Source organism: Anastrepha ludens, chromosome 5, assembly GCF_028408465.1.
Source record: "Anastrepha ludens isolate Willacy chromosome 5, idAnaLude1.1, whole genome shotgun sequence".
Taxonomy (NCBI): Eukaryota; Metazoa; Arthropoda; class Insecta; order Diptera; family Tephritidae; genus Anastrepha; species Anastrepha ludens.
Window position 1 is genome coordinate 45,970,091 of NC_071501.1, and position 16,875 is coordinate 45,986,965.

At 37.4% G+C, this 16,875-nt stretch overlaps 1 protein-coding gene across 1 annotated transcript; it reads left to right on the forward strand.

Moving 5' to 3' along the window:
- The first annotated feature begins 4,413 nt into the window (after window positions 1-4,413).
- LOC128863853 (uncharacterized) lies at window positions 4,414-7,511 on the forward strand. The gene is made up of 5 exons (XM_054103225.1): window positions 4,414-5,814; window positions 5,879-6,172; window positions 6,227-6,342; window positions 6,405-6,492; window positions 6,583-7,511. The coding sequence occupies exons 1-5, from the start codon at window positions 5,709-5,711 to the stop codon at window positions 6,756-6,758; spliced, it is 780 nt and encodes a 259-aa protein (XP_053959200.1). The 5' UTR covers window positions 4,414-5,708; the 3' UTR covers window positions 6,759-7,511.
- Window positions 7,512-16,875: the final 9,364 nt, after the last annotated feature.

Consider the following 16,875-nt stretch of genomic DNA (forward strand, 5'->3'; position numbering starts at 1 on the left):
GCTTATTATGTAGTTTATATGTACAGATTTCAGCCAAATGTGTCCATTCCAAAATTACATACTATTTCGTTTTACGCTAGCAATGACACGACCCGTGGGTAAGTAGTCGCTAGGTGCCAGTAATGCGCCATCGGTGTATTTGAGAAATCAACATAGAGATTTTTTGCTTTTTTTTTTATTATTGGAAAAAAAGTAGTGAAAAGCACCGGTGGGACATTTTGCTCGTATAGGTTGACGTTTGGCAATATAGCCAACATAAATGAGCATTGCATATTCTGTGGCGCAGCAAGTTTTTTTTTCTTCAAATATATAATTTATGTAGCTTTACGCAGTAAAGTTAAGTATAATATAACGGACTAAATATGCAAGTTCTTGCTCCAAATTTGGAGGAAAAGTGAAATTTTTAGGAAAAGTAAATTCCCTTTTCCTCGACTTTTATTCAGTAAGGAGGTGATTTGTTAAAAGGAAACGAGAAAGCTGCAAGCAGAGCAAACCTTTTATTATTAAATCATGCTTAGGCAGCTTGGACTGCTAGTTGATTACCGATAATGCCGGAGAGTCTCGGTATCCAGATAAGTTTCATTTTTGGATTAAGTTTCATCAAGAGTGATCTGATATTGAAGGCGTAAGTTTGAAAGTTACTTACTATATTAACACAGCCAATGTTCATGCTTTGGCATTCGTATATCACTAGCAGAAGCTAAATTTCGTTAAACATATCCCAAGTGACGTGGCAGCCAAAGTTATCTTAAAAAAAAAAATTATTTTCGTCAAAGCTATCAAGCAAGCCTGGAAAGATATCATGCTTGGCTTCAAGTAAAACTCATGTGTGCAGCGGAGACGGTGTTATTTGTTTGAAGCGCGCCTACGCAGAAGAAAGTTTTACGCAAAAATACTGTGGACAGCATATACGGTCTAGTATCCGGTTATTTTATTTATTTTTTTTAAGCGCCGTCGAAGGCCGCCTACGCAGAAAGGAGTTTTACACAAAAACAATAAAGTTTCTCCCATCCTACTCGAATTTCTCCTATCGTACCTACTGGGAATGCATCCCTGCATCTTCCAAAAACGGTAGTTTTTACTTTCATTTTGTTTTGCATTTTCGTGTTTTCGATTTACCGTTGCCATTTAAAATGCGTTGAAAGTTTGCAATTCAGTGATTTAGATTATATTTAATAATACAAAATGAGTCAAATGGAAGCAGGTAATTTATTTCTTATAAAACATATATATATTGAATTATATTAATATACTTTTTAGATGATAATATACCTTCCACAAGCAGTGGAAGTACTTTGCAAGAAGCAGCAATTTCCAAAAGCAATGCTCTCACTGCTGCTGAAATAAAGCAGCGCTGGAATTTTGCAAAAATGATAAGGAGATTGGGGACAGCAGAGCAGTGCGTCCAATTTGCTGAGGATAACGGCCTCATTCTTATGTAAAAAGCATAAGACACAGATGTCACTGCATATGAGAAGCGACAGCTCACTGGGCATTTTTCGGTGCTGCAGAAAAGCGTCATGCCGAGCTAATTCTGGGGTGTCTAGAGCGAGCGGGATTTGGTTTGAAAAGGCCAAGATTTCGCTCATGGGTATGCACATCACTGGTCGAATGCCATGACTAGAGAAGAAAATTTCGTCGAGGGCTCCTGCTTGTCTAACGAAACAATAACTGACTGGTAGTTATTGCCGTGAGGCTGTGGTAACATATCAGGTTGACAAGCAGGAGTCCAAAGAAAAAATAGGAGGACCGGGCAAAATCGTACAAATAGATGAGAGCAAATTCGGCAAAAGAAAATATAATAAAGAGAAATTTTGTATGCCTGCAATATAAAACATTTTATTAATTAAAATATTTCTGTTGTTAATTTAGGGAGAAGAGTGGAAGGCCATTGGGTTCTCGGTATGATAGAGAAAGGCAGCGAAGACTTAAGGCTGGAGGTATGTCCGGACAACATGCGTTCGGCGGAGGTGCTCATACCTTTGATTAAAAAGCATGTTGCGGAAGGTACAACAATCCACACGGATTATTGGGAAGCGTACGACTGCCTGCGCGATCATGGGTATGAGCACCTGAAAGTAAACCACAGCGACCCGGACAATCCGTTTGTGACGAGCGATGGTATACATACGCAGAGGATAGAATCTCAATGGAGGGTGGTAAAACGGTTCTTTCAAAAGGATAACTATAATAATCCAAGCAACTTCGCGGATCTCATTCTAGAGTATCTTTGGCGCAAGTCAATAATTAAAAATCGCTATGATCCTTTTGAAAAGCTGATTGATGTCATGAAATACAGTTACAAACCATAACATTCAGTATATTTATTCATTTATTATTTTACAGTATTTACATATTTCTTGCTTCTCAGGTTTCGTTTAAAAAAAGAAAATTTTTTAATTATTCTTTTTTATATATAGATTTTTAATAAATAAAAAAGAATATATGTATATCATAGTATATTCATAATATAGAGGAAATTTGGAGTTAAAAATCGCGCAATTTTTTATTCCAAATTTTCCCGTTAATACTTTTCAATGCATATGCATTAGAGACTAATGAAATAATTGCAAATTTGTTAGATTTTATTGCCGAAAATGCGCACCGTTGTCTTGTAAGGTTCATTTAAGAATGAAAACATAGTCTTCATCGGCATTAAGAAAATATTGCTTTAGCGATATTAAAAAATAACGAATTCCAGTAAACTAAAGGTATGGCTTTTCAGCAAGAATTCGCTATTTTGAAGACTAATTATTGCATATAAATTGGCGTCTTATTACACTGTGGCGATTCAGTATCACCTGCCGGTCGATAGCTGAGATGGTTCGTGTCAATGGTGGTGTGAAACTGAAATAGTGAGTTCGCTTTGAAGGCTAACAAGTAACGGTAATTTGAAAAACCAGAAAATCATATTTCGCAGGCCTAATGAACGCTTAGAATTTCTTTGCCAAATATCAAAAATTAATTGAAATGCACAATAAATGTGTGCATAAATCTTTCTTCTGTTTAAACTGCGAGTCGTTTTTGTCTAGCCGGTGGTTTTAGTTGAATTAATGCATTTCTTTCATTATTTAAATTGAACATCAGAAAAAAGGGGGAAATCCACCAATCAAAAAAAGCGCCGCAAGCGAAAATTTGGACTAAAAATCGCGCGATTTTTATTCCAAATTTTCAGTATTTTTATTATTATTTTTTTTAATATTGTTTCTTGAGAAACGGTTCGCGTTCTTTACTTATACCTGAAAATATTAATTTACATAAAATAAAAACAATTTTGTAACAATTTATTATATTTTATATAAATATTATATTGCTTCAATTAAACTTTTAAATGGGTCTAGTTTTTTCGACTTAATGTCGCGTCTCCACATGAATTCTACAATGACATCGGAGAAGTTGCCAGTGTTGTTGTAGTTATCTTTGCAGAAAAATCATTAGAACCTCGGCAGATCTTACATTGTCTGGGCACACCTCCAATCGAAGGTCTTCTTTTCCATCCTCTATCATTCCAAGTACCCAGTGTCCTTCAACTCTCTTCCCTGGAAAATATAAGTCAAGTTACAGATAATGCTGTTACAAATTTTGTGCATTATTAACCAAATTACCTTTGTTGTACTTCCTTGTTCCAAATTTACTTGCATCAATTTGGACGATTTTTCCAATGCAGCCAATTCTCCTTTGAACTGCTTGATGATCTAAATGGTATATTACCACAACCTGCCTGCAGTAGCTATACCAGTCAGATATCGTTCTTGATGATAGGACGGTCCTATCCCTTATAAAATCTTCGCGCTGCACCGTTTCGAGAGGCGTGCGGTATGCGAAAAAAAGCATTAAGTAAAAAATACGTGGAAGATCTAGCCGCGCGTTCTCAAACCAAGTGCCTTTGGCACGAGAGATATTTTTCTTGGACCTGCACTGGCCGCGGGAGCACATGAAGAACCCAACTTTGTTGTTGCCCATTTTTAACCGCATTTGTGTCTTATGTACAGCACACAATATGGTTTTTCTCAAGAGCCCAGCTTCTTCCGCGAATTGAAGGCATTTTTCGTGGGTTCCCAATTCTGTAACCAGGTCTGTCAAGCTCCACATTGATTTGATTTCCCTCGCGCTTATCCTTTTTTTCACACCTGCACTGATGGACGGTTCATCGTCATCTATTAAATTATCAATGTTATTGAACTCTTTGTTTGTTAATTTATTTATATTTGCCAGAATAATTATTCATATTGCACAAAATTATTTCAGCAAAAATATCAGCAGCCGTTTCACAGGATAGAGAAAGGAAATTTGAATACCGTTTGGACAGTACCGTTATTGTTAGCCCAACCAACATTTACGCAGGGTTATAAAATTCATAAGTCAGAATAAGTATACTTTGAACATATTGAAAAAAGTGCAGAATATCAACTCGATATCTCTGAAAAAATTAAAAGTTGTCGTGGCTCCCTCGCATGGGGGCGTTGACGTCCGGCGACCTCCGGCCCAAGAACACGCTCATGATCATATAACCCTCAATCAATAGAATTCGTCTTCCTGTTACTGTAGTGTAATGGAACAGAATTCTTTCCCTAACCACAGTATTATCTACTGTGGTTCTCATAATGTTTATGTTTTTTATATTTTCTAAAATAAATAATATAAGAAGCAGTGTGGTCATTAAGTTCGTTTATATTGCGTATATCCCCTACAAATGATATAAGAATTCTTCTCTTTTGGTTGACTCTTATTTCGCTTTGTTCTTCTCTCTCTCTCATCGTTCGTTTAACAAACGTTTAGAAGAACATTTGTAATGGAAATTTGTAGAAATGGAAAGCCAACCCGAATAATGAGATGGCGGCTATCGTTGTACCGTTACTTTGCTCTCAGCAAATTTGACAATGAGTGACTTCGTATTAGCACCAGTATGGCCAGATTACCATTGTCGTAACATGATTTAGCATTTTTTTTTTGTTATTTAGTCTCGGAGTTTTAATTCTTTCTTCATGACATTTTGTTAGCATCATTTAATTAAAATGTAATAATGATAATTTTGTAAAATATACATTTTAAAAAATTAATTCTCCCAGTTTTATTAAGCTTTACTTTTTTTAAAATCTGGTCGCATTGCCCGCGATTGCAGTTGTTGTTGGTGTTTTTCTCCTTTCAGCAGTCAAATCTTTCACTCGCTAAGAAAGAACATAAAATAGCAAATTTTTATTGAATTACTTAAAGAATTTTGTATGCGTGACAAATTGTCTTATAGTAGAATGTGCGTTTTTTTTAAATAAATGTGTGCTTATGTACAATTTAATTTATGAGTTATTTTTTGTTAAGGGAGACTCTTTTGTTAAGGGAACGACTTATTTGCTATATTTGAAGTTATGTAACTAGATAAGGAACTATTTTTGTAAAAATGTCAGTATGGTTTCTTCAGTATTTTTTGGTATTTGTGGCTTATTTTTACTATGATTACACCTCTTGATTACCTATGTCCCACTAAGGATTGAGGACCGGTAGAAACGATTACACCTCTATGACCCGATTTACACGAGGAGACATCTGGAAGGGAGACACTGGAAATTCTCTTTTGATGTTTCATTCGCTTTCACACGGGCAAAAATGTTTCCGCGACATTTTTGACATTTTGCATATTTTGACATTTCTCTAATTTGTGCAGCGATTATTATTCTCAATTTTATAAAGTGAAGGAAATATTTTCCAAAAATATGGATAAAAAACAAAAGTGCGAATTAATTACAAGCATATTTCAATCCATTAGAGAAGCTATGCAATTGGACTCCGATGACAGCGATAAAGAGGAAATACTTTTAGGTATGTTACTAACTGCTTGTAAAATGTGCACATACGATTTTTAATTACTATATATTCCTAATAGGATTGGCCAGATTGGGCGAGAAAGCTGCATCGTTGCCTATCAAGAGAGCCAAGCGGGAATGGATAAAGGAATGGAGGAAAAATAGGTGCGATCGCGGCTCGTTCGCCTTTTTAAACAAAGAATTGCTGGTACACGATGAGCAAAGCTACAGGAACTTCCTACGAGTATCAAAATCTCAATTTGATTATTTGCTGTCGCTAATAGCGAATGAAATACAACGCTCTGATTCGACTATGAGAGCCGCGATTCCCGCAGCAGAAAAATTGGCATTGACGCTGCGATTTCTCAGCACTGGTAAGTTAAAAGAAATGGTAATGTAGCATTGTTATGAGCGGGTGTTTTTTTCAGGAGAGTCTTACGTGAGTTTGGATTACCAGACCCGTTTATCCAAATCTTCAATTTCCTGTATAGTTCCTGGGGTATGCAGTGCCCTTTATAACAAATTGAAATCGTCGTATTTAAAGGTATGCACTATTTTTAGTATAAAAATTGTTATATTTTGCAATTAATGACAATTTTTACGTAGTTTCCAAACAGCAATTCAGAATGGGAGGCCATTGCAAAAGAATTTGCAGTTAAATGGCAATTCCCCAACTGCATTGGCGCGTTAGATGGTAAGCATATAACTTTTCGTCCATCACGTGCAAGGCATGTGGTGGAACATGTATTTGGAATTTTATCCAATAGATTTCGCGTCCTTCTAGCACCGATAAATCTGAAAGTGGCCACTGTAGAGGAAATTGTATTGACGTGTTGTGCTTTACACAATTATTTAATCGAAAATGGCGAAATGTTCACTGATGAGAGAGTAAACGCAGAAACTGTAAATAATAACCACTCAACTGATTCCGATGTATTCTACAATCTAAACAAAAAATAGTAAAAAATGAAATATATAAATAAATATACAATAAACGGTCAAAATAAATATATCAAACATGTAAAAGTATACAACTAACCTCATTTTCACAATTTCAGCCTTGCATAATTCCTGATCTGGCGCGTGAGGATGATCTGCTATGTTTTTGAATATGACAACTGGTTCCCATGGCATTGTATCCGCGGTAATTGTACGAACTGTACATTCTCCATTCCGAAGTTTCACGCAATCCCAATAAGCTTTTCCTTTACTTCTTTTTGATCGCTGATATACATGACCGTCCAATATTAATTTCGTCCCTAATATTTCTCGTGCTGGTTCCATTGTGATACGAATATATGTATGTAGAATTAAAATATAAAAATGTTCAAACACTAAAAATTTTATACAAAAATGTCGAGAACAAACAGAAGTTAAAAAGTAGAATGACAGTTGCATTCGTTTCTATGGAAACATTATTCTTCTGTTGGAACCATTTATGCGTCAATTATTTAAAAATATTCGGTAAATTAGTTATTCGGGAAATTGGTTTTCGGGAAACTGGCATTCGGGAAAATGGCATTCGGGATTTTGGTTATTCGGAATTTTAGACATTCGGGCCAGCGGCATTCGGGAAATTCGATTCGGGAAAATGACCGGATACCAAAAAAAATAAATAAATAAAAATTCACTTCATGTGTAAACGCTTAACTGAAACAAAGTTACAAAAAAATAATTGGCTTTCAATTCAGTATTTTCTTTAAGGCCCTTTGGTGTACACATTTCTTAAACATATTCTTATTATTACTTATTTACTAAAATATTACTTATTTACTAAAATATTACTTATTTACATAATATTTGGCACGGAGTATAATTATCACTTTTTTTGGTGCTTCAGTATCTAGAAATGAAACAAAAAAACAATTGTAATTCAACATCAACATGTTCCATAAGTTTTTTAAGCCATACCTACTTTATTCGCAAAAATCTTCTCCGTCAAAAACTCCCTCCATGGATAGCTGCAACAGATCCTTGTCTGACGATGAAGACGTTCTGTTTGATGTTGGAGTGCTACGCTTCTGTTGAGATTCTCCTATATATTTTTTTATCACTGATTGGATTTCCCAAGCGGCGTCCTGCTGTTTATCAGGATCAATCTCATCCATTTGATTGGAAACCAAAGCTCCCAACCATGCGTATTTTCTGCCATTTTGTTGTTTATTTTCGATCATAGACCTAAATTCTGACAGCTCCTGTTGCACATCAGCGAACTGGTTGCTTTTCTATAAAAAACAAAATTTGATTTTTTTTGTATATTTATCGTCAAGTTTTGTACCTTTTTTTTCGTTTTTTCAGTGGCTCATCATTTACACTCGAGCTGTGCTGTTTGCTGTACTTAAATTACTTGAGTTACTCGAAGAAGGCATCTGAAAAACAAATTTGTGAAACATGTTAAATTATGTCAGTTATGTATTGAAATACATTTTATTATTACCTCAGTATTGTCTTGGCTCTGCCTAGTTGCAACATGGCCTTCAAGGAACGATAACTGGTCAAAGCACCAAAGCTTTGCTTCGTATAAATCGTTTACTCCACTTCCACTTTTTTTGGAGTTTTTTTTGTATACGTAGCTTCCTCATATATTGGCTACGGAGGTTTTTCCATTTTTTTTTAACATCGTCCAGTGTGACGCCAAACATTTCCGTTTCCAATTTTTTATGGATATCGGTAAATGCTGACGCTTTTTTGCCTCGATCCATATACTCACTAGAGCGAACATTATATAAGCAAGTATTTTCTTGCAAATATATTATAAGCTTTTCCACTGCTTCTCTTTCCCACTTGTATTCCACTTTTACTTTCCGATATACGTTTTAAAACACAGGACTTTATCTCACAAATGACGAAAACGAATGAAGCAAGCGTCAAAAAAATAGCTTGCAGCCAACTTCAACATTGAAAATACGGATAAGCACAAAGCGTGTCGCCGAGTACGGGAGACAAAATCCCTTCTCTCTTCCCCGACCGTCCTTCGCCCCCGAACAAAATGTTTCCCTTCCAGATGGTCTCCTCGTGTAAATCGGGTCTATGGTTTTAATTCGTATTCAGTAAATTCAAACGCTTTTTTAAATGTGTAAAAAGGTTTTCAATGTTAAGAAGAGTTGAGAGAAGAAGATTTAAGATTCTAACATAACCTTAAAAGGACCAACAAATCCTCGGTTCGGGATAAGGTGTCGCCTTGTTTGACACCACTTTCGATGGCAAAGTGTTCCGAGGTTGACTTTTGCACAAGGACTTTTCCTTTGGTGTTGTAAGTTAAGCGTAATAGTTTTTTGCTTATGCCGAGTTCCGTGAATGCTTGAGGGATTTTGATTCTAAGCACGCTATCAAAAGCTTGTTTGAAATCGATGAAGAGTATACATATGTATGTATGTATATATGTACATCGCTGTTGTATTTGTAACATCTTTCAAGGCTTTGCATTAGATTGAAGACCTGGTCTGTTGTTGAGCGACTGGGGCGAAAACCACACTGATACTCCGTCGCGCATCACATTTTTTCGAAGAACCGTTATATGAACAAAGTTGCCATATCCCAATTTACTTGTATTGTGACAGATATACTTGTAAGAATAGCAACGTATATAAGTTTAGCAGCCATCTAAGTGTTACACTTTAAACCGAGGAATTAACCTAATTACAGACATGTGAAATGTGAAAATAATTACTGGAAGACAAAATCGCCAATTATTGATCGGTGATGGTGAGAAAAAAAATTTAGCAACACGAAAAACATATGCTCGTATAGGTATAAACATATGTATGTATGCTGTTGCAAGATACAGGTTGCCTGTAAATTAATTGTGACGAAATCTTTACTCTGCCTATGACATTTCTTTATTTGCTTTTTTATGCACATGCAAGCCTAGGTACACAAGTATGTATGCATGTATTTTCATTCATTATAATTTTTTTTGCTGCATGCACCCGATATTTGTTACAGCGGAAGAGGCAGTCACCTGTAAAGTGCCAACCAACTTTGAAGAAGTCAATGGAAAATAGAGAATCAAAGCAAATATTCTATATTGAGAACACAAATGATGCATGCCAAGCTACAATGCGTTGTCCCAGTAATCAACTAACAACAACAACAACAACGCAGAGTTTTAAATATAATAATATACATATGTATGTATGTAGTTGTTGGCATGAAGTAAAAAACTGTGACAACAACAAACAAGTTGAGCAGAGAAAATTTTGAATAAGCCAGACAGGTAGTTAAAAAGATGGCGAAATGGTAGTCAATACTCGCGCAAAGAGGAAGGCCGCCACTGCATGCGAAAAGGCGGGTAGGAGTTTGGGAAAACATGTGTTCAATGCTCAGTGGCACAGTACTCCACTTGACCAGCTGAGCATTGATTGCTGTGGAATTTGCAACAGGAACATGCAACGTGCTGCATGCAAAAAATAGTAGCAAGTTGGCTTGTTGCAGGTAGTTAGTCGTAAGAATATTATGTGTAGTTGTTTTTATTTCTATTTTTATTGAGATTATAATACCAAGTAAAAGTCTGAATGTATGAGAGTAGCAGCATCGCGGAAATACTAATAAGCACGAAAAAGAATTGGAGACGAAGGTGTAGAACTACACCAATCGGCTACCGCAAATTTATGTCAGCAGAAATATGCTTTTGTATTTGAGAAAAACCTTGACCACTGATCGTCGTATAGAGTTTTTCAGTAAGAGCGCTTCAACTTTTGAACTTTTTTGAATAAAACACAAACGGTTTGACTTTTTTAACTAATTTTTTTTTTATTATCGAGTTTGAACATTACATTTAAGTATGAAATTCGATTTCTTTTGCATGACCACCGCGTGCACGTTTTACGAAGTCCAATCGTTGAACCCAATTTTCGACCACACTTTTGCGTAAATCGGCCGAAATTCCAGCAATTTCGCGTTCAATATTGGCTCTGAGCTCACAAATCGTCGCCGGCTTGTTACTGTAGACCAATGACTTCACATAACCTCAAAACGGGAAGGCTTGTTAAATGGACCGTAAAATGGCCGTAATGCTCTTAAAGCAGCAGCAACAGAACGATTATTTTCATAAAAAATTTGCACGATTTGCAATCGTTGCTCAAGTGTGTAGCGTTCCATGATGAAATGTATACTAATGAAGTTTACAAATGACAAGCGAAAAATAAAAAAATATTGCGTCGTTCGCCCTCCCTATCGGAAAAAAGTTGAAGCGCACCTATTGAACAACCCTATACATATGTACATCTACAGGGTCCCGCACTTGAAGTGGAACCAATTAAAAAGGCCATAAATTAAGTTTGGGAAATTACTTTTATTCAATTCAAAGTAAAAATTGTGTGAAAATAATACAAAATTAAGAATCAATTTACTTTTACTCGATATGACCACCTTTTGCCCTGACGACGTCCAGAAACGAGTCGCAAGCTGCCCCAATGTGACTTGCAAATATTTTGGTCCACTCGCGGACAATGTTTTTTTTCAGCGCCACGAGACTGGTGAATCTTTTAGTTCGGACCTTGCTCTCCAAAGTGGCCCAAAGAGAATAATCCATCGGATTCGCGTCTGGTAAATTTGAGAGCCATTGTGTGGACGGAATCATTCGGAACGTTGATTTTTAGCCATTCTTGGTTCGCTCGAGTTTTGAGAAACGGTGCCGAGTCCAGTTGAAACGTCCATGGTCTGCCACCGAAATGTTTGTTTGCCCACGGCTTCAAAGCAACCTCCAGAATACTTTCCCAATAATATTTCGCATTTGCCTTGATACCAGGAGCGCTGAAAACGATTGGAGAACGCCAATTTGCCGTTAAAGCGGCCCAAACCATTTCCTGTGACTCCCCTGTTATATAGCGCAGCGGCAATGGGTGGCAATACAATCTAATTAGGCGGCTCGTGGAGTGATCAAAAAAATTATAGACTCGAAGACTTTTTTTTATTTCACATGAGTTGTAAATCGGTATAATTTTCGAAAAGTAAATATTTTTAGAACAAACTTACATATAAAGAATTCACTTGGATGACTCAAACTCTCGTATGAACGGTCAGTCAAATAAGCAACGTTCGGAAATTGACCGCTTTTGGCCAAGCGAAGCAACTCCTTCGCTCTCTCAACTCTGACTTGTTGTTGCTTTGTTGTAAGATCATGCGACTTTTGGATCTTCTAAGGCTTGATCTTGAGATCATTTTTCAGTATGCGGCGGATGCTACGGTTAGATATTTTCAGTTCTTTCACCATACGATTGGCACTTCGTCAGGGATTTCGCTCAAGTCGCTTCTTCACTTTTTGAACCATTTCACGTGACGCTGCAGTCTTTTGATGACCACCTCTATGACATTTCACGATGTTACCAGTATCGTTGTAACGAGTAATGGTGTGATATACGAAAGCTTTATTTATGCCTGTGTGTGCGCGAGCGGTCTGAAGTTGGTTACACTTCGAATGCCGGACCCTGTAGTTTTTCACAATGAACTTCTTAATATGCTGCTTTCATTGCTTTGAGTACAGATACTTTTTCTGGCAAGTGTATATACGAGGTGCGTTCAAAAAGTATCGCGAATTTTAAATTTTCACAGGTCACGCATATTCGAATTTCGATTTTTTTGTGGCGATATGTTGGTACTCATGCCGACGAGTTCGGCCATTTTGAATGTTCAGTTAATTGTTGACAGCTGCTTTGCTTGCACTTGTTTCGGCTCGTCCTTGATTTTTACCAATCCAAAAAGATGGGTTAAAGAACCTGTAACAAATTTTGTGAGAAAAACGAAATTAAATTCCGAATGTTTACTGTGTCATACGGAGAAGCTACTTTGGACCAAAGCAACGTTTATCGGTGGTACAAAATGTTTTCAGAAGGCCGAGAAGATGCGAATGACGAAAAGCGTGCCGGACACTCGAGCACTTCAACAACAGACAAAAAATTGATGAAGTTAAGAAAATGGAGTTGGCCAATCGTCGAATCACCGTTTGAGAAGTTACTGAGGACCTAGACATAACGATTGGCTCGTGGCATTCGATTTTTTTTGCAATGATTTGGGCATGAGACGGGTCGCCGCAAAATTCGTACCAAAACCGCTCAATTTCGACCAAAAGTAGCATCGCATGAACATTGCCAATGAGATGTTGGACTCTGTCCGCGACGATCCAAATTTGCTCCAGAGGGTCATAACTGGTGATGAATCGTGGGGTTTATGGTTATGACGTGGAAACCAAAGCTCAATCATCTCAATGGCCAGGCCTATTATCGAAAATTGAAGTTGCGTGAGTTAGCTGATATCGTAAAGATATCACAAGAACGTGTTGGCTTTATATTGCATGAGCATTTGACTATGAGGAAGCTCTGTTCAAAGTGGGTGCCACGTTTGCGCACTGTTGACCAAAAAGAAGAACCTGTTGATGATGGCTAAACAATGGCAAAACTTCATGAATTGAACTTCGAATTGCTTCCACATCCATCGTATTCGCCACATTTGGCTCCTAGCGACTACTGGCTAATCGCAGACGTAAAAAATGTTCACTGGGAAGAAATTTCGCTCAAATGAAGAGATTATCGCTGAAACTGGGCCTATTTTGAGCCAAAAGGTAAATCGTTCTAAAAAAAGAGGTACTGAAATGTTAGAGCGGCGCAGAAATGATTGCGTTGCTCTTGATAGAAATTAATAAAGCTACATAATTGTTTTACTTTTCAGCCCATGTGTTAAAACCTACCTCGATTTTTTACAGTTTTAAAAATGGGTTTGAATTTGCAACCTCGAGTTTGTATTCAATGGTGAGAAAACTTTACTTTATAAATGTTGAGAAACTGATTCGATAATGATACTCTAAAGAAAACAGCTGTTTAGGAGTGGCAGGAACGCTTCAGGCCATCGATATCGAAAATTGATGAGAATAACAATAAAGTGATAAGTAAAAGAAAAGTTGATCAATAGCCGCAAATGAGTTGGCAGAGGACTCGAACATTACTTATGGATCCAATCAGGACATTGTAGTTGATGATTTGGTTTTACGCCATATTGCTAAAAAGTCGGTCCCAAAGGACCTCTATTTCCGCGGAGGACAGCGTTGATATCGCCAAAGACATGATTTCTAAAACTGAATCCGACCTAATATTCATCCAACGCACCATTACTGAAGACGAGACGTGGGCTTATGAGTACGACACGCCACTCAGACGTTCAGGTGGACCGAATGAATCAAAACAAAGAAACACGTAATTTTCAGTCGAAGAAGAAAACGATGTAACGGTTTTTATGGACTAAAACGACATCGTACACCACGAATTTTTTCCAGAAGTTCAGACAGTTACTAAGGACTATTTGGGCGTTATGAGACGTTTACGTGAAGTCAAAGAGAAAGGATTTGTGGGAAAACCAGTCGTGGATTTTGCACCATGATAACTCACAGTCGCACAGTGCCATCATTTTCCGTGAATTTTTGTACCAAGAACGAAACGAATACCATCCAGCAACCATCGAACTCACCTGACTTGGCTCCTAGCGATTATTTCTGTTTGATCAAGTCAAAAAATCACTACTGGGAATGCGTTTCACCAGCCGAAAGAAGGTAATGAAAACATCGGAGACGGCTCTGATGCCTATACCTAAAATACTGTTTCAGAAGTGTTTCGAGAGCTGGATTGAACGCTGGCGTAAATACGTTGCAGTTGATGGAGAGTACTTTGAAGGCGATAATATCACTTCTGAGGAATAAGTTTGTATTTTCAATTTTCTGAATATACTCCGGGAACTTTTTGATCAAGTCGTTATTTCAGTTGGTTGTTGTTTTTGCTAAATTGATGCGCATTGTTGTTGTATTGAACTTGGAACAGTAGCAGCCACCGCAACACCCAATTGGTTTCTGCTGCTAGCAGTGATTCAGTAATTAGAGCAGCAATTTTTAATACAGGCGCATTGATCAACAGGCGCCTCAGCACATTTCGCATACCTTAATCTCTTTCTATTCTCCACTGATGCGCATGCGCATGCGCCACTGCCAATGCCAAATTAGCGAGAGAAGTAGGTTAAATCGAAAGATTGCTAGAAACAAAAATTAAAAGTATTTATATTTATTATTGAATGTTTGCTACATACATACATACGCGTATGTGGGCATGTTTGCCTGCAGATGCAGGTGGCAGTGGTATGTCGCCCAACATCACGTACAATGTGCAGTTGAGTGTATTGAGCAATTTGATTTCAATATTTGTTGTTATTACTTGTTACCACGCTCCGTGCTACTCTCTCATTATATCTTGCAGCAGGCATTAATCATACTTTTATAAACATACTTCCAATTAACTATACCTGTTGCAACAAATTTATTAAAAAGCACTCACTCCTAAATTTTGTATCGAACGCAAAACTTCAAAGTGATAGAAGGAAAGTTTACGCTCGTCGAATATAGTTGTTAAGGATGTTTGAGTCGAACTATTATTTTCATTGGATACTGTTATTATCAATACAGTGGCTCAATAAAGAACTCGGACATACATAGCATGCAGCTTCAAATTCAAAACCCAAAAACCTGCGTCTTCATCTACACCGTTAATCCCGCTGAGCGACAGGCGGCCGCTTCTTCTCTGTCTGTGGCACTTTCCAAAGCGTATTAGCCTTCCTTAGTTGTTTAAATTTCTTGAGTTGTTTATTAATAAATCTAACGTTTATTGGAACTATTGGGTTGGAGAATAAGTTCATAGCGTTTTTATATTTAATTTTTTATTTATTTTTTTTTAATTTTAATCTTTTTTTCTTTTATTTTTCAACGATTTGTTTACTGTTCGGCAAATGGTAAGTATTGTATAATACTTATTTCTGCAGAATTCTTTCTGCTCTACAAAACTATGTTAATTGTATTTTTGAGTTACTTAATTTTTTATTAGTTTTGAGGCTTATAAATGGAATACTTCGGAGGTAAAAATCAATATTTTCCACACCTGCTCTTCTTTGCTTTTCGTCGAGGTCAAAAAGTTGCCGAAGCAGAAGAAAAAGGTTTCATAGACGAGTCTACAGCACGGAAATGGTTTGCAAAGTTCAAAAATGGCGACTTTGACGGCGATGACACGTCCCACAGCGAAAGACCTTCTGAATTTAATGAAGAGCGTCACAAATCATTTCGGAAAAGAACGGTCCCCAAACCAATTGTGAATTGGCGGAAAAAAGGAACTGCGATAATAAAACAATTCTCAATCCACCTTCATTCAATGTGATTTAACGAATAATTGGGAGCCTAGGCGCCTCACGAGCTCAACGAAAAAATTAAAGTAAGTCGACTTTATATTGTAACTCAGCATCTCGCCCGTTATCGAGCAACACGTGGTCATGAATAGCGCTTTTTGTACCAAATTGCCAAGGGATATGAGATATGATGCAAATCAAAATTAAGCAAACAAAGGAGTTTGTGACTCCAGGAGATAGGCCAAAGCCACGAGTCAAGCCGGGTCTTCATCCAAAGAAGATCATAAAGTGTGTTTGGGGGAACTGGGAGGGCATCGTGCAACGAGAAATGATCGAAAAGAATGCCACGGTCAACAAGGAGCAAACATTGCCTAGGTACACCTCGTGAATGAGGCTTTTCGACTGAAAAGATCTGATACCACATGATCAAACTATACTCCTTCATGACAACGCCAGACTCCATGTTGCAGAATCGTTTAAGCCGCACTCTGAGAGCTCGAATGTCAGGTCCCTCAGCATCCGCTGTATTCTCCGGAGCTTGCATCGGCTGATTACCATCTTTTTCGCTCTCTGTCAAGCCATATAAAAGGCGTTACATACGATAACAAAGAGGTCCTTAAAAACTGGCTCAACAACAACTTCTTGCACACCAGACCAGGCGAACTGCATCTACAAATTAATCGAGTAGGGAAGAGGTTGTAAACAGCAACGGCGAACATGTAATTGATTAACTTATTGATATAATTATTGGTTGTTGTTTGAATAGAAGTCTTCGGTAAAAACGCTACGAACTTATTCCCCGACCACGGCTCTGGGGTCTACGTGGAATCCAGCGGGACAAAACTGCACTTTGCTCTTGGAATGCATGCATCTGTGTTTCAAACGGAGGTGTATGCTGCTCAAGAAGCGATGAACTTTGTTGAGGAAA